Source organism: Schistocerca cancellata, chromosome 2, assembly GCF_023864275.1.
Source record: "Schistocerca cancellata isolate TAMUIC-IGC-003103 chromosome 2, iqSchCanc2.1, whole genome shotgun sequence".
Taxonomy (NCBI): Eukaryota; Metazoa; Arthropoda; class Insecta; order Orthoptera; family Acrididae; genus Schistocerca; species Schistocerca cancellata.
In genome coordinates, this window is record NC_064627.1 from 936,341,258 (window position 1) to 936,367,575 (window position 26,318).

Sequence of the window (26,318 nt, forward strand, 5' to 3'; positions counted from 1 at the left end):
CTGCTTAAACCTAACTAACCTAAGGACATCACACACATCTATGGCCGAGGCTGGATTCGAACCTGCGACCGTAGCGGTCGCGCGGTTCTAGACTGTAGCGCCTAGAACTGCTCGGCCACTCCGGCCGGCGCTCAACCGGTTTCGGACTGTTGTAAGCCCATCCTCAGGTGTCGTAGCTGTGCTGTGGTCCCCGAGCGCTGCGCGTACCAGGCGCAGTGTGCTGCCTATGCGCGCATGTACCAGGCGCGGTGTGCTGCCTATGAGCGCGTGTACCAAGCGCGGTGTGCTGCCTATGAGTGCAATGCGCCTGGTACACGCGGCGCTCGGGGACCACAGCACAGCTATGACACCTGAGGATGGGCTTATAACAGTCCGAAACCCGTCGTGTGAAAATAAAGTAATTTACAACTGAAGCGGTATTTTCAGCCTCTCCTGTTATCTGTGCTGTAGTGGCTTTACGATCTGACACTGCTACCCTTACAATACGACGATCCTGGGGGCGTCTGTGCCGCGTGGAGGTCCACAACCTAATCTACGGATGGAAGATTGGGTTTCACATCCCGTCGGCATCGAGATCATTAGAGACGGAACACAAGCTCGAACTGTGTGTCAAGTAAAGGGAGAGAAATCGGCCATGCCCTTTTAAAGGAACCATCCTGGCATTTGTCTGGAGCGATTTAGGGGAATCACGGTAAACCTAAATCTGTATGGCCGGATGTGGGTTTGAACCGTCGTCGTCTCGAATTTGAGTCCAGTGTGATAACCACCTCGCCGCCCCGCTCGGGTCTAATCTACGCGTGCGAGAATGTTCACGTGACCACTGACACCAGCATCGTTACACAACTGAAGCAGCTCGTCCAACTCGTGTGGCAGTTCCCCGAAAAGACGATCCCGCCACTCGGAAGACCACAATTTGACCAGTCTCAGACTCATTCAGTTGGCTGTAGTAAGTATTGGTGCGTCTCCGTGGCATGGTTGTTTTCTCGTTTCACACGTTTGCACCACACTGAGATTTCTGGTTGTGGGCATTCCCTGTTAAAGGGTAGACACAGATGGTGCTCTGGTAGCTATGCCGCTACGCCATCTGTTGCTGGACGATGTTGAAACCGTCACGTGGCATATGCCGTCATCGGATCAAAATGGACATCGTCTTTCAAGGTGTACCAATGTTTCTTTCCGGCAGTGTATTTTGTGTTTGTGTGTAGTATATGCTCGACCTCCTCCATAAGTAAATCTAGACTTGCTAGGACTCACTACAGTTTCGACGCAAATGTCTCTATTGTCTTTTCGTCCAACACCACACCTCGTGCCACCGAAAACAAGCTGGAGGGCAAACAGCTGACTCACTAAATGCTGACCTCAGTTTCTCATAGGTCACAGCATCATTTTTGTTCAGACGAACACGAAACTCCGACATGTTGAAGTTATAGAGGCACCTACAATGCACATCCCGTACCATTAACTACTGTATCTCAACTGAGACTACCCAGAGCGTGGGAAGAACGAGAGTGCGTATATACGGTGTCTAGCATGTAGTTTTCTCAGACAGGGAGAGAGGGCTCCCCTACTCACTGTATGCGATTCAGGTAGTGCCAGTTTTTAATTAACAGGCCTCATATAAACGACGCATTACGCTCTACACCGACTCATCACAACCATCCACACCAACATAAGACACGTAAGACACAAGCTTCACACATCAAGGAGGGAGACACCAAGGCACACGAAGGTAGAAGTCCGTTTGTATTGGGCGACTGAAAAGCCCTTGTGGGTCTCCCGCCCAGAATCTGCACGATTCTCTTTTTCTTTCCTTTGCTTACACAACCGTATTGTTTGAACCATGCATGTGAGCGCCAGCTTGAAGTTTCTGTTTCTGAGCGACTGCTTCTTACAGGTTCGTGGGACCCAAGTAAAGTGACGGCGAACCAGATGTTCAAACTGTTCTACCTCATCCACGAGGGCGCTATGCTGGAGCCGCAGACGCAAGTGGCCGGCGTCGTCGTGATAATGGACTTCAAGAACATGTCACTCAAACAGGTCCGCGGTCTCTCGCCGTCCTTCTCCATGCTCCTGCTCTCGTTTATACAGGTAAGTCAGCACATGGATAGCTCAGTTTCCTTTGTAACGGATTTACCAAACCCACCATGACATAGTAAATAAAATACATGGTACAGTCACATTAATGTGAGTATTGCCTATGTTGGACATCAAGGTGTAATAACCACTGACAAACAGTGGAGGATATACACTACTGGCCATTAAAATTGCTGCAGCAAGAAGAAATGCAGATGATAAACGGGTATTCATTGGACAAATATATTATATTATAACTGACATGTGATTACATTTTCACGCAATTTGGGTGCATAGATCCTGAGAAATCAGTACCCAGAACAGCCACGTCTGGCCGTAATAACGTCCTTGATACGCCTGGCCATTGAGTCAAACAGAGTTTGGATGGCGTGTACAGGTACAGCTGCCCATGCAGCTTCAACACGATACCACAGTTCATCAAGAGTAGTGACTGGCGTATTGTGACGGGCCAGTTGTTCGGCCACCATTGACCAGACGTTTTCAATTGGTGAGAGATCTGGAGAATGTGCTGGCCAGGGCAGTAGTCGAAAATTTTCTGTATCCAGGAAGGCCCGAACAGGACCTGCTACATGCGGTCGTGCATTATCCTGCTGAAATGTAGGGTTTTGCAGGGATCGAATGAAGTGTAGAGCCACGGGTGGTAACACATCTGAAATGTAACGTCCACTGTTCAAAGTGCCGTCAATGCGAACAAGGGGTGACCTAGACGTGTCACCAATGGCACTTCATACCATCACGGCGGGTGACACGCCAGTATGGCGATGACGAATACACGCTTCCAATGTGCGCTTCACTGCGATGTCGCCAAACACGGATGCGACCATCAAGATACTGTAAACAGAACCTGGATTCATGCGAAGAAATGACGTTTCGCTATTCGTGCACCCAGGTTCGTCGTTGAGTACACCATCGCAGGCGCTCCTGTCTGTGATGCAGCGTCAAGGATATCCGCAGCCATGGTCTCCGAGCTGATAGTCCATGCTGCTGGAAACGTCGTCGAACTGTTCGAGCAGATGGTTGTTGTCTTGCAAACGTCCCCATCTGTTGACTCAGGGATCGAGACGTGGCTGTACGATCCGTTACAGCCATGCGGATAAGATGCCCGTCATCTCGACTGCTAGTCATACGAGGCCGTTGGGATCCAGCACGGCGTTCCGTATTACCCTCCTGAACCCACCGATTCCATATTCTGCTAACAGTCATTGGATCTCGACCAACGCGAGCAGCAATATCGCGATACGATGAACCGCAATCGCGATAGGCTACAACCCGACCTTTATCAACGTCGGAAACGTAATGGTACGCATTTCTGCTCCTTACACGAGGCATCACAAGAACGTTTCACCAGGCAACGCCGGTCAACTGCTGTTTGTGTATGAGAAATCGGTTGGAAACTTTCTTCATGTCAGCATGTTGTAGGTGTCGCCACCGGCGCCAACCTTGAGTGAATGCTCTGAAAAGCTATCATCTGCATATTACAGCATCTTCTTCCTGTCGGTTAAATTTCGCGTCTTTAGCACGTATTCTCCGTGGTGTAGCAATTTTAATGGCCAGTAGTGTATAAATATATGTAACATAAGAGCGCGATAAGTTTCTGTATCGTTTGCTTATGCGATCGGCTATGGGTCACTGTAATCAACCAATAGCATTGAGGTATCCAGGAGTTTCTGCCTGAAATGATTTATGGTGGGAAGATCACATAAACCTAGCCCTGGGGAAGACTCTGGGACTCAGGTGTGTTGGAAGAAGCCTGAGAAAGCAAAATTCGCACATGAAAGATATCGCTGTCAGAACGCCCGGTCTACTATTTATTGTATATTGTTCGTCGATTTGTGGTCCTTACGAAGTCAGTTTATTGGATTAGATAGAAAATATTCAAAGTAGAGCAGCGCGAGCCGCTACACGTTTGTCCATGCGCCGCGAGAGTGTCGCAGATTGTAAAATGCAAACCTTATGTTTAAAATCTTTTAATATCACTGCCACAATTATAAGTGCAGTAACATATGTATCATTAACTTTCTATTCTGTCCCGTGTTCCTTTACCTGTGGTTGTGATAGTCTGACTTAAGACGACGAAAACCGGTAAATCAATGGGTATAAGTTGTTACAGAACATCAAGGAAGTGTTTCCTCTCTTCTTATTGTCGCATTTTACCAAGAAGCGAAGGATAATTCAGTTAATGATATCAAAATCGTATCAATAATTACGAAAGAAATGTCAGTGTGTTTACCTTGTTTGTAAAGTTGCATCCGGATGGCAGGACTCTATTACTTCCAGCTGACTGTTACACCCATTATGTCGAACGAGAACAAGTATTTTTGGAGGATTTTTTGAACGTCGGCACATGAGTATTACCTGAAGTTCTGAGCCCTATTTTTCTGCAAACTTAGTTCTGTCAGTGGAAAAAATTATGGCAAAACCAAACATAAAACATACTTCAACATGATCACACTCGGGGACTTGTTCGTACGGTAATATCAAAGAAGGAACGTAATGTTTCGACCCACCGTATAGCGGAGATGCTGAGTCGCAGATAGGCTCAACGAAACGACTGTCAGAAAATGAACTTTCGCCCAACATGGCCTTCGTCGGTGATAGAACATACTCTCTCTCTCTCTCTCTCTCTCTCTCTCTCTCACTCTCTCACACACACACACACTCACATACACACATTCACACTCACGCAAACCCAACTCACACACACATGACCGCAGTATCTGGCTGCTGAGGCCTCACTTTATAGAGCGGAAAAGGAGGGGGTGGTGGGGATGGAGAAAGTTTCGTAGGATGACACACAAGTTCGTGTGGCACAGGAAGGTACAGGAAATAACACACGAAAAGTACACGAGAGTGACGCAGGAGTTTAAAGGTGTGTGAGTTGCGTTTGCTTGATTGTGTATGTGCATGTTCTATCTCCTATGAAGGCATTATTGGCCGAAAGCTCATTTTCTGACAGTCTTTTTGTTGTGCCTATCTGCGAATCAGCATCTCCGCTATATGGTGAGTAGTAACTATCCCTTTTTTTAATCCTGTTACATTCCATCCTAAATTTTCCATTTTTGAATGTCATGGTTCATTTTTCTTGTTGACATCGATGCCATTAGGAACATAGCAAGAGCTTAACTGGAGAAAGATGAGGTGAGATGCAGTCATGGGACTGAAACCATCCCACATTTCTCTGAAATAATCTGGGGGAACTACGAGAAATCTATGTAAGAACGGCCTGATGGAGACTGGAACCCGATTCCTCTCTAAACGAGTCGAGTGTGTCAACCATTGCACCCCCTTTATCAGTATGTAGTAATAACACTTACGAGACAAGAAATTTGATAAGTTCGTTCTTATCGGGGAGGGAGAAATCTTCATGCCTCTATCACACTTTGTAGCGAGTACGCCCGTGATGAAATGACAGCACGTTGACTCTACTCCCGTTCAGTCATGGGGCGATATTTAAGACCAGTCAATAGATGCCATTTTATCATAGGTCTAATTCGGACCCTGACGCTGCAGATACCTGATGCAGACAGCAACAGACGTCGCTGCGAATTCAATTCCAGTTTATTATCGGAATAAAAATACTCGTGCCGATGGGCGCAGCTATAAATAACAGGCAGCAGAGCTGAATTGGCTCGAAAACTGAAATAACCGCTTCAGGTCGCAAGTTCTCCTTGCAAGTCAATGTTGCAGCCGCACAACCTTGAAGTGAGGTTGTTCGGTAGTAGCGGAAGAGATTTTCCGCCAAGTTCTCGGCTCCACTTCCTCTCATTGTATCTAAATACCGCCTAGCCTTGATAACTGAAGATGTTTCTTGCACTAGCAGATGGATGGAAACTGATTCTCTATCAGCGTTCTGCGGTTTACGTGGGTTAGATGAAATTCAATGTTGTCTTGTAAGAACGACAAAATAAACATGATGATATCCGAAATACACTCCTGGAAATGGAAAAAAGAACACATTGACACCGGTGTGTCAGACCCACCATACTTGCTCCGGACACTGCGAGAGGGCTGTACAAGCAATGATCACACGCACGGCACAGCGGACACACCAGGAACCGCGGTGTTGGCCGTCGAATGGCGCTAGCTGCGCAGCATTTGTGCACCGCCGCCGTCAGTGTCAGCCAGTTTGCCGTGGCATACGGAGCTCCATTGCAGTCTTTAACACTGGTAGCATGCCGCGACAGCGTGGACGTGAACCGTATGTGCAGTTGACGGACTTCGAGCGAGGGCGTATAGTGGGCATGCGGGAGGCCGGGTGGACGTACCGCCGAATTGCTCAACACGTGGGGCGTGAGGTCTCCACAGTACATCGATGTTGTCGCCAGTGGTCGGCGGAAGGTGCACGTGCCCGTCGACCTGGGACCGGACCGCAGCGACGCACGGATGCACGCCAAGACCGTAGGATCCTACGCAGTGCCGTAGGGAACCGCACCGCCACTTCCCAGCAAATTAGGGACACTGTTGCTCCTGGGGTATCGGCGAGGACCATTCGCAACCGTCTCCATGAAGCTGGGCTACGGTCCCGCACACCGTTAGGCCGTCTTCCGCTCACGCCCCAACATCGTGCAGTCCGCCTCCAGTGGTGTCACGACAGGCGTGAATGGAGGGACGAATGGAGACGTGTCGTCTTCAGCGATGAGAGTCGCTTCTGCTTTGGTGCCAATGATGGTCGTATGCGTGTTTGGCGCCGTGCAGGTGAGCGCCACAATCAGGACTGCATACGACCGAGGCACACAGGGCCAACACCCGGCATCATGGTGTGGGGAGCGATCTCCTACACTGGCCGTACACCACTGGTGATCGTCGAGGGGACACTGAATAGTGCACGGTACATCCAAACCGTCATCGAACCCATCGTTCTACCATTCCTAGACCAGCAAGGGAACTTGCTGTTCCAACAGCACAATGCACGTCCGCATGTATCCCGTACCACCCAACGTGCTCTAGAAGGTGTAAGTCAACTACCCTGGCCAGCAAGATCTCCGGATCTGTCTCCCATTGAGCATGTTTGGGACTGGATGAAGCGTCGTCTCACGCGGTCTGCACGTCCAGCACGAACGCTGGTCCAACTGAGGCGCCAGGTGGAAATGGCATGGCAAGCCGTTCCACAGGACTACATCCAGCATCTCTACGATCGTCTCCATGGGAGAATAGCAGCCTGCATTGCTGCGAAAGGTGGATATACACTGTACTAGTGCCGACATTGTGCATGCTCTGTTGCCTGTGTCTATGTGCCTGTGGTTCTGTCAGTGTGATCATGTGATGTATCTGACCCCAGGAATGTGTCAATAAAGTTTCCCCTTCCCGGGACAATGAATTCACGGTGTTCTTATTTCAATTTCCAGGAGTGTAAATAGCAATATGCCACATTACAAATGGTCAGAAATGATTTTCGCACTTTGAAGACTAAACAGTATTTTCTATTGTTATTAAACTGTGTCAGCAATATACTGTACATCAGGGAAGTTATAGATCAACCTGTAAGGTTCTTCGTAGGGTTTAATGGGTACCAATGGGGATTTGGAGTCACAAAGGCAGGATTAGAAGATCAGTCACCTTTTTTTTAAAAGATACAAGAACCAATAGTTTTAGAAGTAACAAGGACTCGAAGTGGATTGTCGTATTTCATATTTTGAGAACTTTTGTAAGGGATAAACAGCGTATTTTTTATTATTAACTGTGTCAGCAGGCAGCTACGGATTAACTACAAGATTCTTCACTGCACTGCGAGACGCGTACTTGAATAAAGGACTATTGAGAACGTGAAAGTAAAATTGTTTATGGAGACAAGACTCCTATTATTTGTTTACTAGTCCATTTACGAGGGGCATTTGAAAAGTCCGTGCAAAACTAAAAACTACTCGGGTGTTTGGGGTAAACCTTTTTTATTTTTCTGCATAGTCGCCTTTTAGACTTATACACTTCCTCCAATGCTGTTCTAATTTGTTGATCCCTTCCGAATAATAGGAATTGTCCAAGTCTGCGAAATAGCTATTAGTTGCTGCAATCACCTCCTTGTTTGAATAAAATCTTTCTCCCGCCAGCCATTTCTTCAAATTGGTGAGCAAATAGTAGTCCGAGGGAGCCAAGTCTGGAGAATATGGGGGATATGAAACGAATTGGAATCCTATTTCCAAAAACTTTGCGACCATAACTGCTGAGGTGTGTGCTGGTGCATTGTCGTGATGGAAAAGGACTTTTTTGCGGTCAAATCGCCGGCGTTTTTCTTGCATCTCGGTTTTCAAAAGGTCCGATAACGATGAATATTGTTGTTGTTGTTGTGGTCTTCAGTCCTGAGACTGGTTTGATGCAGCTCTCCATGCTACTCTATCCTGTGCAAGCTCCTTCATGTCCCAGTACCTACTGCAACCTACATCCTTCTGAATCTGCTTAGTGTATTCATCTCTTGGTCTCCCTCTACGATTTTTACCCCCCACGCTGCCCTCTAATGCTAAATTTGTCATCCCTTGATGCCTCAGAACATGTCCTACCCACCGGTCCCTTCATCCTGTCAAGTTGTGCCACAAAATTCTCTTCTCTCCAATTCTATTCAATACCTCCTCATTAGTTATGTGATCTACTCATATAATCTTCAGAATTCTTCTGTAGCACCACATTTCGAAAACTTCTATTCTCTTCTTGTCCAAACTATTTATCGTCCATGTTTCACTTCCATACATGGCTACACTCCATACAAATACTTTCAAAAACGACTTCCTGACACTTAAATCTATACTCGATGTTAACAAATTTCTCTTCTTCAGAAAGGCTTTCCTTACCATTGCCAGTCTACATTTTATATCCTCTCTACTCCGACCATCGTCAGTTATTTTGCTCCCCAAATAGCAAAAATCCTGTACTACTTTAAGTGTCTCATTTCTTAATCTAATTCCCGCAGCATCACCCGATTTAATTCGACTACATTCTATTATCCTCGTTTCGCTTTTGTTGATGTTCATCTTATATCCTCCTTTCAAGACACTATCCATTCCGTTCAGCTGCACTTCCAGGTCCTTTGCTGACAGAATTACAATGTCATCGGCAAGCCTCAAAGTTTTTATTTCTTTTCAATGGATTTTAATTCCTACTCCAAATTTATCTTTCATTTCCTTTACTGCTTGCTCAATATACAGATTGAATAACATCGGGGAGAGGCTACAACCCTGTCTCACTCCCTTCCCAATCACTGCATCCCTTTCATGCCCCTCGACTCTTATAACTGCCATCTGGTTTCTGTACAAATTATAAATAGCCTTTCGCTCCCTGTATTTTACCCCTGCCACCTTCAGAATTTGAAAGAAAGTATTCCCCTCAAAATTGTCAAAAGCTTTCTCTAAGTCTACAAATGCTAGAGACGTAGGTTTGCCTTTCCTTAATCTATTTTCTAAGATAAGTCGTAGGGTTAGAATTGCCTCATGTGTTCCAACATTTTATAAGCTCCCGTCTCCTTGGAGATTATATGGGTTAATTAATTATTATTATGTTACAATCCTTTTGTTGTAGTTGGCCGTGTATATCGAGACTTCGTTCATTGTTAAATGCAATGGTGTGGTACTAACTGATGGAGACGCATTAAGAACTGGTAAAATTTAATTTATTTCCTTTATCACACTGCACAAACATAAACACACTATTCTGCAAACTGTGTGCCACTACTATTAAACACAGAGATAAATCCTTCGCTACGCAACCGCCTTTGGCTCCCCCAGACTACACCTTCCACAGCCTCTCAACAACTGCCTCTGCTTGCGACTGTCTGCGCCACTGTGCATTGTCGTCCTCGAAAGAACAACCACTTACAGATACTACACACCAGTACCCTCGCAATTTCTACGGAATCCAAACTGCCATATCCCTGAATATTGACCATCACTTCTGAAACACACTGTTACGCTTTACGTTACCGCTTTCAGCGTGGCCATTTTTACAATTTGATAACGACCAATGGCTGTCGGAACGGTGATTACATTTTGCGACTACTGTAAGAAAAGAAAGAATGTGTTTACAATGTGGAGAGCTCTTCACGAATTGTATCTATTCGTATAGTTGCCAGAGAGATATTATATGGTCTCTTAGTAGTTGGTGGATCAGGGCGACCGTGTTGTTAATAGCTGGAGCTGAACAGCTTCCCCAGCTTGACGCAGAGCGAGTGGAGCGAAGCCGTGGCGACCGTGTGGGCGACGACGGCGCTTATCTTCGTGCCAGGGGTCGGAGGTGAGGCCGGCAGAGGCGACTTGACGTAACCGTTCGCTGCCACAGTCGGTGAACTTTGCCTGAAATACTGGCGACGCAGGGCGCGACCCGCCGTTAGAACGACCGACTCAGCCAGTCGCGTGTACCGTCTGTTGCGCACTAATAGATAACGCAAGCCCGTAGGGGCATCGCGTGGCGTAACACCGAAGTCCGTGGCACGACGGTGTCAACACACAAGCAGAGTGTGATCTGCTGGTGTGTGCTTGTCAGAGCTAGACTGCTGCAGGGGTCTGTGTGTGTGAAATCTTATGGGACTTAACTGCTAAGGTCATCAGTCCCTAAGCTTACACACTACTTAACCTAAAGTATCCTAAGGACAAACACACACACCCATGCCCGAGGGAGAACTCGAACCTCCCCCGGGACTTCAGGGGTCTATTCAGTACCTCTTACACGTAACACGCCTTGGTAACTCAATTTCATCTGGACTACCACATCCGTACGAACGCCTAAAGTGACAAACAATGAGATAAAAAAGTGAAACTGTGAGGACGGGGCGTGAGTCGTGCTTCGATAGCTCAGTTGGTAGAGCACTTGCCCGCGAAAGGCAAAGGTCCCGAACTCGAGTCTCGGTCCGGCACACAGTTTTATTCTGCCAGGAAGTTTCATATCAGCGCACACTCCGCTGCAGAGTGAAAATCTAATTCTGGGAACATCCCCCAGGCTGTGGCTAAGCCATGTCTCCGCAGTATCCATTCTTTCAGGAGTGCTAGTTCTGCAAGTTTCACAGGAGAGCTTTGAGCTTCTGTAAAGTTTGGAAGGTAGGAGACGAGGTATTGGCAGAAGTGAAGCTGTGAGGACGGGGCGTGAGTCGTGCTTGGGTAGCTCAGTTGGTAGAGCACTTGCCCGCGAAAGGCAAAGGTCCCGAGTTCGAGTCTCGGTCCGCCACACAGTTTTAATTTGCCAGGAAGTTTCATATCAGCGCACACTCCGCTGTAGAGTGAAAATCGCATTCTGGAAATAATGAGATAAATGATGTCGGAACAGAAAAAACAGCTACAGTCGCTTAGTAGTGGAAAGGCATCTGGATCAGATGAGATACCTGTACGATTCTACCGGTTGGTTATAATGAAAGTGCTGCTACTTGAGGAGATTCAGTGTGGGCCGTAGATGTGCTAATGCGTTAATACAGAACCGGTTTACACTGGAAAAAGAATTCGTTCCAACTGTGGCCTGAAGATGCAAACCTGGCGCTGTACACTGTTTGTATTAAGGCATGACATTCACACTCGTTTGACAGGCCATAACGTGTGTTAACAGGTGGCTATCGAGATGAGAGAACACGCACTGTTTGTGAAATTGTTTTATGTGAACGGCAGCAGCTATAGTGCTGCATTGAGAGAGTATCGCCGGCTCAAAGGTCTGTGGAGAGGTCTTCTTAAACAAGATGATAATGAAATTCGAAGACACGGGTGAGCCTGGTGTGGCACGTGGAAGAGGAAGGCGTCCTAGCCCGGTGTAAGTCGCCCGATAAACAGAGTAAGAACCTATGGAATATCAGACCAGCTGTGAGGCTGGATTGGAGAGTTTTTAGCAAACAGAACACAGCGTGTTGTTCTCAATGGAGAGACGTCTACAGACGTTAAAGTAACCTCTGGCGTGCCACAGGGGAGTGTTATGGGACCATTGCTTTTCACAATATATATAAATGACCTAGTAGATAGTGTCGGAAGTTCCATGCGGCTTTTCGCGGATGATGCTGTAGTATACAGAGAAGTTGCAGCATTAGAAAATTGCAGCGAAATGCAGAAAGATCTGCAACGGATAGGCACTTGGTGCAGGGAGTGGCAACTGACCCTTGACATAGACAAATGTAATGTATTGCGAATACATAGAAAGAAGTATCCTTTATCGTATGATTATATGATAGCGGAACAAACACTGGTAGCAGTAACTTCTGTAAAATATCTGGGAGTATGCGTACGGAACGATTTGAAGTGGAATGATCATATAAAATTAATTGTTGGTAAGGCGGGTGCCAGGATGAGATTCATTGGGAGAGTCCTTAGAAAATGTAGTCCATCAACAAAGGAAGTGGCTTACAGAACACTCGTTCGACCTATACTTGAGTATTGCTCATTAGTGTGGGATCCGTACCAGGTCGAGTTGACAGAGGAGATAGAGAAGATCCAAAGAAGAGCGGCGCGTTTTGTCACAGAGTTATTTGGTAAGCGTGATAGCGTTACGGAGATGTTTAGCAAACTCAAGTGGCAGACTCTGCAAGAGAGGCGCTCTGCATCGCGGTGTAGCTTGCTGTCCAGGTTTCGAGAGGGTGCGTTTCTGGATGAGGTATCGAGTATATTGCTTGCCCCTACTTATACCTCCCGAAGAGATCACCAATGTAAAATTAGAGAGATTCGAGCGCGCACCGAGGCTTTCCGGCAGTCGTTCTTCCCGCGAACCATACGCGACTGGAATAGGAAAGAGAGGTAATGACAGTGGCACGTAAAGTGCCCTCCGCCACACACCGTTGGGTGGCTTGCAGGGTATAAATGTAGATGTAGATGTAGACGTTTTTGACGAGGTTGCTGTTGCTGTAAGTGACCACGCACCACGTGCCACGGGCAGTGCTAATGCTCGTGCAATGTCATGAGAACTGTTCATCCCATGGTCAACAGTGTGGAAAGTTGTTCGGTCTATTTTACACTGATACCCGTACAAAGGAAATCTAATGATTCGCAGAAACATTCTGAATTTGCTCTTCTGCTTCTGGCACGGATCCGAGTTGATGCTATATGGTCGGTCAATATTCTATACATATTGTTGTTGTTGTGGTCTTCAGTCCTGAGACTGGTATGATGCAGCTCTCCATGCTACTCTATCCTGTGAAAGCTTCTTCACCTCCCAGTACCTACTGCAACCTAGATCCTTCTGAATCTGCTTGGTGTATTCATGTCTTGATCTCCCTCTACGATTTTTACCCTCCACGCTGCCCTCCAATACTAAATTGGTGATCCCTTGATGCCTCAGAACATGTCCTACTAACCGATCCCTTCTTCTATTCAAGTTGTGCCGCAAACATCTCTTCTCCCCAATCCTATTCAATACTTTCTCATTAGTTATGTGATCTACCCATCTAATCTTCAGCATTCTTCTGTAGCACCACATTTCGAAAGCTTCTATTCTCTTCTTGTCCAAACTATTTATCGTCCATGTTTCACTTCCATACATGACTACACTCCATACAAATACTTTCAGAAACGACTTCCTGACACTTAAATCTATACTCGATGTTAACAAATATCTCTTCTTCAGGAATGCTTTCCTTGCCATTGCCAGTGTACATTTTATATCCTCTCTACTTCGACCATCATCAGTTATTTTGCTCCCCAAATAGCAAAACTCCTTTACTACTTTAAGAGTCTCATTTCGTAATCTAATTCCTCAGCATCACCCGATTTAATTTGACTACATTCCATTATCCTCGTTTTGCTTTTGTTGATGTTCATCTTATATCCTCCTTTCAAGACATTATCCATTCCGTTCAACTGCTCTTTCAAGTCCTTTGCTGACTCTGACAGAATTACAATGTCATCGGCGAACCTAAAAGTTTTTATTTCTTCTCCATGGATTTTAATTCCTACTCCTAACTTTTCTTTTGTTTCCTACAGTGCTTGGTCAATATACAGATTGAATAACATCGGGGAGAGGCTACAACCCTCTCTCACTCCCTTCCCAACCACTGCTTCCCTTTCATGTTCCTCGACTCTTACAACTGCCATCTGGTTTCTGTACAAATTGTAAATAGCCTTTCGCTTCTTGTATTTTACCCCTGCCTTACGAGGCAAATTTTACAGTCCGGTGTGCAGCGAAGACACAGAGCTTCAGACACTGTTAAACCGTGTGTTGTACAGAAAGAGCTCTCGCCATGAGTGACAGCGTGGTGTAGATTTACAAGTATCTTTGTTCTCAGTCCGTTTTTCTATAAAGAGAATACACCCAGAAAATCTGTCAGGCGTAGCGTGAGGTCTGTACGTAATCGAGACCTCCTTGTAGAGCATCTGATTCCTGCTTTGGAAGAGCGCAACTGTGTGAAAACCACTACTTTTACACAGGTTGGGGCACCGCCTCATGTCGCTCTCACAGTGGAAGATCTCCTTCATGTAACCTCCCACGAATGTGACCCCGTTAGAGGTTTTTCAGATGCGCGGCCTCTGAGATCACCTGTTTTCAATCCACGTGACTTTTGGCTCTGGGAATAAACAAGATGCACGTTTGTCAGGGACACGTAAGATCTTTGCCTGCTCTGAAGGTCAGTGCACAGGAACATGTTGCTCAGATTCCGCCGGAACTGCTACGAGCAACTGTTGATGACGTCGTCTTACGGATGCAGTTTCTCGTCAAAGTCTCCAGTGCTGATACTGAACAAATTGTGTAAGCGGCGGCCAACAATAAATTTAACATCATGCCTTTCCCTACCTTTCTTTGTTCGACCTTTTCTATCCACGTCCCTTTTCTTACCCGTTACATATGGAAACTTTTCCGTACGTCTTTCTTGCATTTGCAGCGCAAGATTTGAACGAGATGACAAAAAATTGAACTATTTTTTTTCCAGCTTAATCGGTTCCTCATTAGCGCATTACGATATGTACGAAGTTCCGCTGCCTTACTACAGTTACAGCACACAGTGGACCTCTGTGAGTGGCTGCTCTTTAATTGTAACCAACCGGTATAAGCAGTTTTTGGGAAAGAACGTACTCCCCTTTTAGTAGCAGTATACTGTAGGCCGCTGGAGAAACGAAGGGTACCTGGAGTCATTCCCGTTTCCAAGGAGGATCGTATGGCAAATGTACGCAGCTAAAGGCCTCTATCGCTGACGTCTGTCTATTGTAGAATTATGAAACCTGTTTTATGGACACGTTTATGATGTTTTCGGATAACCAAATCTCCTCTATAAAAATCAACATGGGTTCCGTTGAGATCTTACGAAACTCAGCTCGCTCTGATCTCCCACGAAATCTACAGAGTTCAGGATGACCCAGTGTTCCACTACTTCAACAAGGCTTTTGATGCAGCGTACCACTGAAGTTCAGTCAAAGAAATGCGAGCTTACCGAGTATCGGACCAGTTTTACGACTGGATTCAAGAGGTCGTTGCAGACAGAGCTCAACACTTCGTTCTCAGCTGTACAGTATTCGACCGATGTTGAGGTAATTTCAGGAGCACCCCAAGAAAGTGTGATAAGGCTATTACTGCCTACAGTACTTGTAAATAATCTAGTAGCATAACGTCGAATGGTCGATAAAGCTGTTCGCAGATGACGCGGTTAGGGCCTGGCAAGTTATTCTGGACGTAAATAACTGTTCGACACACTAGATATACAGGGTGGTCTATTGATAGAGACCGGTCCAAACATCTCACGAAATAAGTGTCAAACGAAAAACTACAAAGAACGAAACTCGTCTAGCTTTAAGGGGGAAACCAGATGGCGCTATGGTTGCACCGCTAAATGGCGCTGCCATAGGTCAAAAGGTTATCAACTGCGTTTTTTTTTAAATAGGAAATTTTTATTACATATTCGTGTATTACGTAAATAAATATGAATGTTTTAGTTGGACCACTTTTTTCGCTTTGTGATAGATGGCGCTGTAATAGTCACAAACGTATAAGTACGTGGTATCACGTAAAATTTCGCCAGTGCGTACGGTATTTGCTTCATGACACATCACCCATGTTAAAATGGACCGTTTACCAATTGCGGAAAAGGTCGACATCGTGTTGATGTATGGCTGTTGTGATCAAAATGCCCAACGGGCGTGTGCTATGTATGCTGCTCGGTAACCTGGACATCATCCAAGTGTCCGGACCGTTCGCCAGATAGTTACGTTATTTAAGGAAACAGGATTTATTCAGCCACATGTGAAACGTCAACCACGACCTGCAGGAAATGATGATGCCCAAGTAGGTATTTCAGCTGGTGTTGCGGCTAATCCGCACATCAGTAGCAGAAAAATTGCGCGAGAACCAGGAATCTCAAAAACGTCGGTGTTGAGAACGCTACATCAACATCAATTGCACCTGTACCATATATCTATGCGCCAGGAATTGCATGGTGACGACTTTGAACGTAGTGTACAGTTCTGCCACTGGGCACAAGAGAAATTACGGGACGATAACAGATTTTTTGCACGCTTAGCGACGAAGCGTCATTCACCAACAGCGGTAACGTAAACCGGCATAATATGCACTATTGGGGAACGGAAAATCCACGATGGATGCGACAACTGGAACATCAGCGACCTTGGCGGGTTAATGTATGGTGCGGCATTATTGGAGGTAGGACAATTGGCCCCCATTTTATCGATGCCAATCTAAATGTTGCAATGTATGCTGATTTCCTACGTAATGTTCTACCAATGTTACTACAAGATGTTTCACTGCATGACAGTATGGCGATGTACTTCCAACATGATGGATGTCCGGCACATAGTTCGCGTGCGGTTGAAGCGGTATTGAATAGCATATTTCATGACAGGTGGATTGGTCGTCCAAGCACCATACCATGGCCCGCACGTTCACCGGATCTGACGTCCCAGGATTTCTTTCTGTGGGGAAAGTTGAAGGATATTTGCTATCGTGATCCACCGACAACGCCTGACAACATGCGTCAGCGCATTGTCAATGCATGTGCGAACATTACGGAAGGCGAACTACTCGCTGTTGAGAGGAATGTCGTTATACGTATTGCCAAATGCATTGAGGTTGACGGACATCAAATGGTTCAAATGGCTCTGAGCACTATGCGACTTAACTTCTGAGGTCATCAGTCGCCTAGAACTTAGAACTAATTAAACCTAACTAACCTAAGGACATCACACGCATCCATGACCGAGGCAGGATTCGAACCTGCGACCGTAGCGGTCGCTCGGTTCCAGACTGTGTAAGTAGGCTGTTTATATTTTCTTATTGGCAACGTTACGTAGCGCTCTGTACTAAAATCACTGGCTGTGCTGTGTGCAGTCTGTGGCTAGTTTGCATTGTTGTCTGCCATTGTAGTGTTGGGCAGCGGCAGCTGGATGTGAACAGCGCGTAGCGTTGCGCAGTTAGAGGTGAGCCGCCAGCAGTGGTGGATGTGAGGAGAGAGATGACGGAGTTTTGAAATTACATATATTATGACTTTTGATGATATTAAGGTAAATACATTGTTTGTTCTCTATTAAAATCTTTCATTTGCTAACTATCCCTATCAGTAGTTAGTGCCTTCCGTAGTTTGAATCTTTTATTTAGCACGCAGTAGTGGCGCTCGCTGTATTGCAGTAGTTCGAGTAACGAAGATTTTTGGTGAGGTAAGTGATTTGTGAAAGGTACAGGTTAATGTTAGTTAGGGCCATTCCTTTGTAGGGATTTCTGAATGTCTGCATGTCAAGAGTCAGCACTGTCTTTCCGTTGGAAGGACAACACTACTTCTTCAAGACTGCATGGAAATCCACTACTTCCGTGTGCATTGTCTTTTACTGCTCAGACTTTGAGAAAAGAAACGGCAGTTTCACTGTGATGAATGATCAGGTCTGTCTGACTGTCTTTATAGACTGTGAGAAAATTTTAGCTTTTGACCAGCATTTTATCAATAAGTGTGTGCATTTGGTATCTTTGTTATTGTAATTACGATTAAGAAAAATTTTAACAAATGTGTATTGCCCAGTGCCCAAAACAATTTGTAAAATTTTTTGTGGGGAGCATGGGGGCTATGTAAGTAGGCTGTTTATGTTTTCTTATTGGCAACGTTACGTAGCGCTCTGCACGAAAATCACTGGCTGTGCTGTGTGCAGTCTGTGGCTAGTTTGCATTGTTGTCTGCCATTGTAGTGTTGGGCAGCGGCAGCTGGATGTGAACAGCGCGTAGCGTTGCGCAGTTAGAGGTGAACCGCCAGCAGTGGTGGATGTGAGGAGAGAGATGGCGGAGTTTTGAAATTACATATATTATGACTTTTGATGATATTAAGGTAAATACATTGTTTGTTCTCTATTAAAATCTTTCATTTGCTAACTATCCCTATCAGTAGTTAGTGCCTTCCATAGTTTGAATCTTTTATTTAGCTGGCAGTAGTGGCGCTCGCTGTATTGCAGTAGTTCGAGTAACGAAGATTTTTGGTGAGGTAAGTGATTTGTGAAAGGTACAGGTTAATGTTAGTTAGGGCCATTCCTTTGTAGGGATTTCTGAAAGTCAAATTGCGTTGAGCTAAAAAATATTGTGTGTCAGTTTAAGCACAGTCTTGCATAAATTGTTCTAAGGGGACGTTTCAACTGTAGCGCCTAGAATCGCACGGCCACTCCGGCCGGTTGACGGACATCATTTTGAGCATTTATTGCATTAATGTGGTATTTAAAGGCAATCACGCTGTAACAGCATGCGTTCTCAGAAATGAAAAGTTCACAAAGGTACATGTATCACAATGGAACAACCGAAATAAAATGTTCAAACGTACCTACGTTCTGTATTTTAATTTAAAAAACCTACTTGTGACCAACTGTTCGTCTAAAATTGTGAGCCATATGTTTGTGACTATTACAGCGCCATTTATCACAAAGCGAAAAAAGTGGTCCAACTAAAACATTCATATTTCTTTACGTACTACAGGAATATGTAATAAAAAAATGGAGGTTCCTATTTTAAAAAAAACGCAGTTGATATCCGTTTGACCTATGGCAGCGCCATCTAGCGGGCCAACCATAGCGCCATCTGGTTTCCTCCTTCAATCTCGACAAGATTAGCTCTTTGTAGTTTTTTCGTTTGACGCTTATTTCGTGAGATATTTGACCCGGCCACGATCAATGGACCACCCTGTATAGGAGAAGAAATTCACTACCGTGCAGTATCACTATTAATGAAAATCGCTGGAAACAATAACTAGGGTAACATATCTAGGACTACATAAAACAAATAGTTGGAAATGTATTTCAATCACGAGAGAAATGGCTTACAGAACATTTGTTCGACCAATTCTTGAGTATTCCTCGTCAGTTTTGGATCCTTAGAAGGTTCAGTTAACACAATAGATAGACATCCAACGAAGATTGGTGTGCTTCTGCAGTTGATCGTTCAGTCGGAGCGCGGGGCCTTACGGAAATGCTCTACAAACTATGGTAGCAGAGGCTAGGAGAGATGCTTTATGCATCACGGATAAGTTTACTACTGAAGTTACGAGGGCGTACGTTCCGGGAAGAGTCGAACAACATGTTACTGCCTTCTGCATATGTCACGTGAAATGACCATGACGAGTAAATTCGAGAAATCACAGCTAATACAGAGGTTTACCGACAGTCACTCGCCTTTCGCGATCGGAACAGGGAAGAGTGAGAGGGAAGGCTTCAAATGGTTCTGAGCACTATGGGACTTAACTACTGAGGTCATCAGTCCCCTAGAACTTAGAACTACTTAAACCTAACTAACCTAAGGACATCACACACATCCTGCGACCGTAGCGGTCACGCGGTTCCAAACTGACGCGCTTAGAACCGCACGGCCACACCGGCCGGCATGAGAGGGAATGGTTTAGAAGAAGGACCCTCCGCTGCACACCTCAGCTTGCTTGCGGAGTGTAAATGCAGATGTAGATGACATGTCCAGAACGGGATTCTCGTACTTGCATGTGACTTTGTTGGCTCATTTCTTAACAACAGTACGTGCACAAGAAAATCATCGTACAATTAGTGTATAACATAAGCGAACATCTGTCAAAAACTTGAACTTACAAAGTTGAATTATAGCACATTCAGTACGTTTCGAGCTATCTCTCCATAATTAGGCTTGCATAGAACGGATAAATAAACATCAGATCCAGAAAGAACCTTTCAGTCTGCAATGGAGTGTGCTCTATTTTTAAAGTTCCCGACAGGTAAAAACAGCGGACCAGATGCGGAATGGAACCTGGAACCTTGACTTTCGCGGATAGTGATAACCAACTGAGCGACATACGCACAACTCAGCAGTCGCCGCCTTTATACTTCGGCATCCGTCGTTGCCTCTTTCTTCCCTTCGACACATCACTGAAATTGTATTGTCTGCTTTAGTGGACTAGGACTGCTGGAACAAAGAATGTTGCGGAGATGCGGCTTAGTCACAGCCGAGGGGTTGGTTTCTAGAAACAGTCTGGCTTTATTCCTCCGTTATTTCTCGTTTGCAGAGCAGTGAAGCGGATTAGTTGGTCTCTTGTCCGTCCTACATCCGCCTTTTGTTGCTGTATTTTCCTGTGAAGTAGACATGACACATGGCACTGTTTTTCTTTTGTCTGATCTGTCTGTAACATATTTCTGGTGTTATAGGCCAGTTGTCTTACAGGATGTAACTCTGGTCCTCCACGAAGGTTCAAATGGTTCAAATGGCTCTAAGCACTATGGGACTTAAAATCTGAGGTCATCCGTCCCCTAGAACTTAGAACTACTTAAACCTAACTAACCTAAGGACATCACACACATCCATGCCCGAGGCAAGATTCGAACCTGCGACCGTAGCGGTCACGCGGTTCCGGACTGTAGCGCCTAGAACCGCTCGGCCACTCCGGCCGGCTGTAGGCAAATGCCGGCCTGTTTTTCATCTGCGCCCTGCAGACACTAAAAAGAATAGCTGGAATATCAATGCATACCGAACTGACTGACCTCATTCCACAGACAAATTACAGACGTCGTTTTTCTCTTTTAGGGTACACGGCGATTGTAGTGATATGAAAGGGGGAATTCTTTTATTCTAATCTGTCCTCGCACGTTAATTTGACGAGTTAGTGTGTAAATCATCTGATGATGACTTGCTAAGACGCCGAAAGCTGTCATCATACTATTTCCTTGTTCCAAGGCCGCCTAGTTTGGGATAAAAAAAGACGACTCGTCACGGATGTAAAAACAAAATAATTGTCAAATAGTATATGGCTTATTGCCCTTAATTATCAGTGTCTACCAAATAGATGGACAAGCGGCGGAGAAAAAGGAAATCTCTAGCTGCTGGATTTGTCAGTACGACTTGTGCAAGAAAAGCCACAAAAGACGCCGCACACTGAACAATATCACGCGCAGTTCTGACCTTCATTTATGAGTAGCAGAGGGTCAAGGAATCCACACGAGACTCCTTCATATATATATATATATATATATATATATATATATATATATATATATATATATGTGTGTGTGTGTGTGTGTGTGTGTGTGTCGGTGGGTGTGGGTGTGTGTTCCACATCTCCGCCTAAACCACTGGATCGATTTCAATCGAATTTATTACACGTATCACTTACTGTTTGGAGAGAATCGCTGGGGAGCTAAGAACTACCTACGTATCAAAGGAGCGGGGGTGGGGATGAAAAAGTAGTGTATCTCACGACTCGCGAATTCGCAGTGTTTATTCATCCAGTATTTAAGAATGAGAGCACTTAGTGACTTGGAACCAACTTTACACATAATTTAAAACTTAGCAAACTTTTTCTCGTTGACTAAACCCACAAAATAATGAAAAGAAAAAAGTTCATCGCTACAACGTCATCCCTGTTCCTACAGTAAAACTGCCGCATCAGGGCTGACGTTTCAATTGATTGCTTCATTACTGCTAAATTTATTCAGGACACATTTTGCAGGTAGTATTCACGTATGCCACTGAATGAACCTACAAAATTATGTCATTGTACGACACACAGTTCACGTGCTATGCCGTCACAAACACTGATATGTGAGAAAACTGCCGCATCATGCACGCTGTTTTAATTTATTACGCCTTTACTCCCATCTTACCACCGAATGTAGCTGCAAAATGATATCATTGTACGACAGTTGTTCAGGAGACATGACGCGTCATAGAGATTGAGCTGCGGGAAATGAGAATTGCAGGACGAAATTCGCTACATATACAGGTGAAGTACATGTACCAATATGCGTGAAATATGTTAAATATCAGTGAAACGTATTCTCCCAAAGCCACGGCTGAAATGCTATTCCTAAACCCCTGGATCTATTTCAACCAAATGCAATATACGTATTACTCTATGGAAAGAAATACAGTGGGGATAAGGACCAGCAGCCTCCTGTTGGGGTAAGGATGATAACGTGGACAGAGAAGTGGGAAGGAAGAGATGGACAGAAAGGGGAAGGAGGACATGCACACAGATATAAGGGGGGAGGAGATCGACACAGCGAGGAGGAAGGGGAAATGGACAGAGAAAGGGCAGAGGAGATGGCACAAAGAAGGGAAGAGGAGTAGATGGAGAGAGAGAGAGAGAGAGAGAGGGAGGGGAGAGGAACAGATGGACTGACAGAGGGTGGTGGAGGAGATGGGCACAAAGACAAGGAGGAGGAAATAAGCAGAGAAAGGGAAGAGGAGATGGACAGAGAGAGAGAGAGAGAGAGAGAGAGAGAGAGAGAGAGAGAGAGAGAGAGAAAGAGTAGGTAATGGGCAGAGAGAGGGAGAGGATGAGATGGACAGAGAGAGGGACAGGCAGAGATAGGCATTCGGTAGTGGATAGTGGTCAGAGAGAGGGAGCGGGAGATGGAAAGAGAGAAGCGTGGAGAAGATAGACAAAGGTAGGGGGGAGGTGGAGGTAGGCTAACAGAAGTCGAATAAATACGTCCTGGAGCAACGCTGGATACTCAACTAGTAGGATAATAATCCTGTTGGAGGCACATCTGCAACTGAGCATTATACCAGAGGTTGAAAATACCGCTTCAGTTGTAAAGTTCTTGTATTATCACACGACAGGTTTCGGGCTCTTATATGCTCATCCTCAGGTGTCGTAACTGGGTGCTGTGAGCCCCGAGCGCCCTGGTAGACGTGTACGAGGCGCGGTGTGCTACCTATGAGTGTAGAGTATGGAGTAGCATGGAGTAGTCACTCCATGCACGGTTTGCGCTTATAGGTAGCACACCGCGCATTGTACACGTCTACCAGGGCCCTCGGGGCTCACAGCACCCAGTTACGACACCTGAAGATGAGCATATAAGAATCCGAAACCTGTCGTGTGATAATACAAGAACGTTACAACTAAAGTGGAATTTTCAACCTCTGGTAGTATGATAATATTTAATTTCAAGCTTACTTCAGTATTTCAGTGTTAACTTTATACCACTCGCTTCTTAACAGCCGTTTCATATCATAATATGATAAAAATAAAACTGTGTTTCTGTTGCCCATGGTCTTTCGTATTTATTCAGTATCTTTTCAACATCTTACTTCTTTTTCGGCCTTAAAATATCAGTTCACAACGCGACCATACAGATTGGGAGAAACCATTTTGTTTGAGGAAGGAAGGATGGAAGTTTTCGCTGTCTCTTTGCTTTGTTATTGCTCGCGTAACAACTAATATATGAGATAAAATATGTTGCTACGAAAAGAGCCCTGAACTACTTTTTAGGGATGCTGTGCTGTGACTTTTTTTGGATCATTAATTTTCAACAAAACAAAATATATTATGTTCTTATTATTCTGCATCTGGTTTTCTATTAAAGAAACATTGTTTCGTTACTGTAACTCGCTGTAAAGTTCAACATATCTTCCTTACTTTACAGTTATTGAAAAGGTTACTGAAAATTATTTCGTTATCAATACTGATGTTACAGTACGCAATGTTTGTTCAACATCAAAATTTTTCAGTGGATTTTTGTTAACAGTAAAACACCAATAAGTACCACGACTAACACGAGAACATGAGACTATTATCAGAGAAAAATATGTTTTTACTATAATGTTTGCCAGACCAGATCTGCGCACAGCAAGATTTCTTTTATGTTATGAAGGTAAATTATCTTTTTGCACTGTTAATAATATATCATCTGCAGCCCGCGTCCACCTGTAAAACACATCATAAAGTCTGCTGCTCTGCCCTGCAATTCCGAAAGCTGAAAGAAATAATTTTAGTTCACTATTACCTGTCCGCTTCTTTGCGGTGTGATTGGTTTCATTTAATGCAGTTTGAATGCGCCGCGGCAGCGGCTCGTTCGTTCGTAGCGCACCTCTGCACCACGAATAATACGTAAATAGCTGAAAATGTCTTAAAAGGATGGGATAAAATACCAGGCAAGCCTATTACAAATCATAATGCAAGTTTTCGCTAAGTAACTCTATTCAAAACATTTAGACAGATTAAATTACTACACACCTTTACAAATCAGTACCTAATGGCGTCCTTCTCTCAATCTTGACAAAAGAATGCTACACAAACATACAATATAGCGTCACAGGCTCTTCCTACCCACGTAACTCCAAGAAGACGACAGAGAAATTAATGCTCGGTCACTACTATTTATACTCGTTGCGACATAGTCTCATCTTTGTTTGATATTTAGTAAGTATCGTCTGTGGCGGTTTCAGTACTGGCCGACACAGATATTATCTTTTAAAAAAATCGGTACATAATTCTATACAAGTATAAAACATGGCACATAATCGTTTGTCTTTATTACATAAAGTTCACACAATCGTTGTCCGCGCAATTACAATCATCCAGTTCAATTATTCTTTTCTCCTTTTTTTACCACTTTTATGTGTTTTGCTAAGAGACATTACAAAGTTTGCGAGGAATAAAGAAAGGAATGAATTTTGTGCTCGTCTTACTTGTAGTTCTTGCAGAGGAAAATTGGAGCGAATTTTCGCCTTATGAAATACACAATTAGTTAATTTTTGTTTTAGCCTTATATGTATCGGCAGTTCTTGTGCTATCTTAAGTTGGATTTTGTGTATTATTCTGTCTGAAAACTACTCCAACATGGTAACATCTTGCTGAGGTTTGTATGACATTCCCCTTCACAGTTATTCTTATGTACAATATCACTCTTTTTGATACAGAAATATTGTGATCGTATATCTCCAGAAATCGATCTGCTTCCAGCCCTATTTTCCTCCATTACCGTCTCCAGTTTTCGATTCACCATTCTTAACATAACTTCGGCTGCATGTGGAGTGAGGTTATTGTCCTGTGTTTACTGCATACCTTGGTACCCTGCTATTACAGCGCGACGGCATGTAATGACGTGGGTGTACTACATTTTAAAGAAAGTGGAAGGTGTATTGTGCGCAACTGCAGACAGGACTGTAATTGTACTTTCAGCAAAACCTGACCTGTTTCATCGCAAGCATTTGAACCTTTGACAAAACTGTTCACAGGATGCCATGCCGCTGAGACTGAAGGAGGTGCACATCGTAAAACAGCCGTACATTTTCAACATGGTGTTCACCATGTTTAAGCCGTTCATCAGGGAGAAACTGAGGAACAGGGTAAGGAGGCTGTTGATTAATAAATATTGAAAACTATAACGTAAACTGAAACACATCTTTCCTGTATGCTATAAATGGAAAGTAAAATATTTGGTCGGAGAGAAATGTATTCTTTGCTACTATTAAATAAATTAAAATGGTATTGGTTCCTAGAAATAAATTAACTGATTCTGTAAGACTCATTTGAAGAACACTGGTTTTAGCTGTAGAGGTGTTTTTGATTACATGTTTCAATAGTCTTATGCATTTCATACAGCCCTCGTTACATAAACTCACCATGATAATAAAATGATAAATAAAGTAATTTCCGAAACCTTCTTTATTAAAACTTCAAAAGGTTCAGTTCAGTCTGCCAAAATGCAACGTCATGTCAATTCGTAAATGGAAAGCAAAGGATGCTTTATGTACTCGACCCTTTTGCTATCCCTGACTTTGGTTTCGCGGAGGAGACGTTTTTCACATCTTCATCTGCACTTTTATTTTAATAAGGAATGAGAAGAAAAAATTGAAACTCTTTTGTAATCTATGAAAAGCACTTCCAGTGTTATGTATATCAGCTTTACACAGGATATGTGTTACAGATGTTCTTCCACGGTGACAAAATGGAATCACTGCACAAGCACCTTGATCCCAGCCACCTTCCTGAGGACTATGGTGGCAAGCTGCCGAAAATTGACTACACAAGCAAAGACTGGTACCCAGTAATTTGTGATATTACGGATGAAATCAAAGGTACATTTGCCACTTTCCATTAGGTGAAGCTCAATTAACTTTTAATAAGTGTG

General features: G+C 44.4%; 1 protein-coding gene across 1 annotated transcript in view; it reads left to right on the forward strand.

Annotated features, from left to right (window-relative positions):
* LOC126162907 (retinaldehyde-binding protein 1) overlaps nt 1-26,318 on the forward strand; it is a 114,043-nt gene that overhangs the window by 81,936 nt on the left and 5,789 nt on the right. Inside the window, exons 5-7 of the mRNA XM_049919718.1 lie at nt 1,895-2,088; nt 25,423-25,533; nt 26,115-26,265. Of these exons, the coding sequence (XP_049775675.1) occupies nt 1,895-2,088; nt 25,423-25,533; nt 26,115-26,265 (456 nt within the window). The remainder of the gene's footprint in view (nt 1-1,894; nt 2,089-25,422; nt 25,534-26,114; nt 26,266-26,318) is intronic.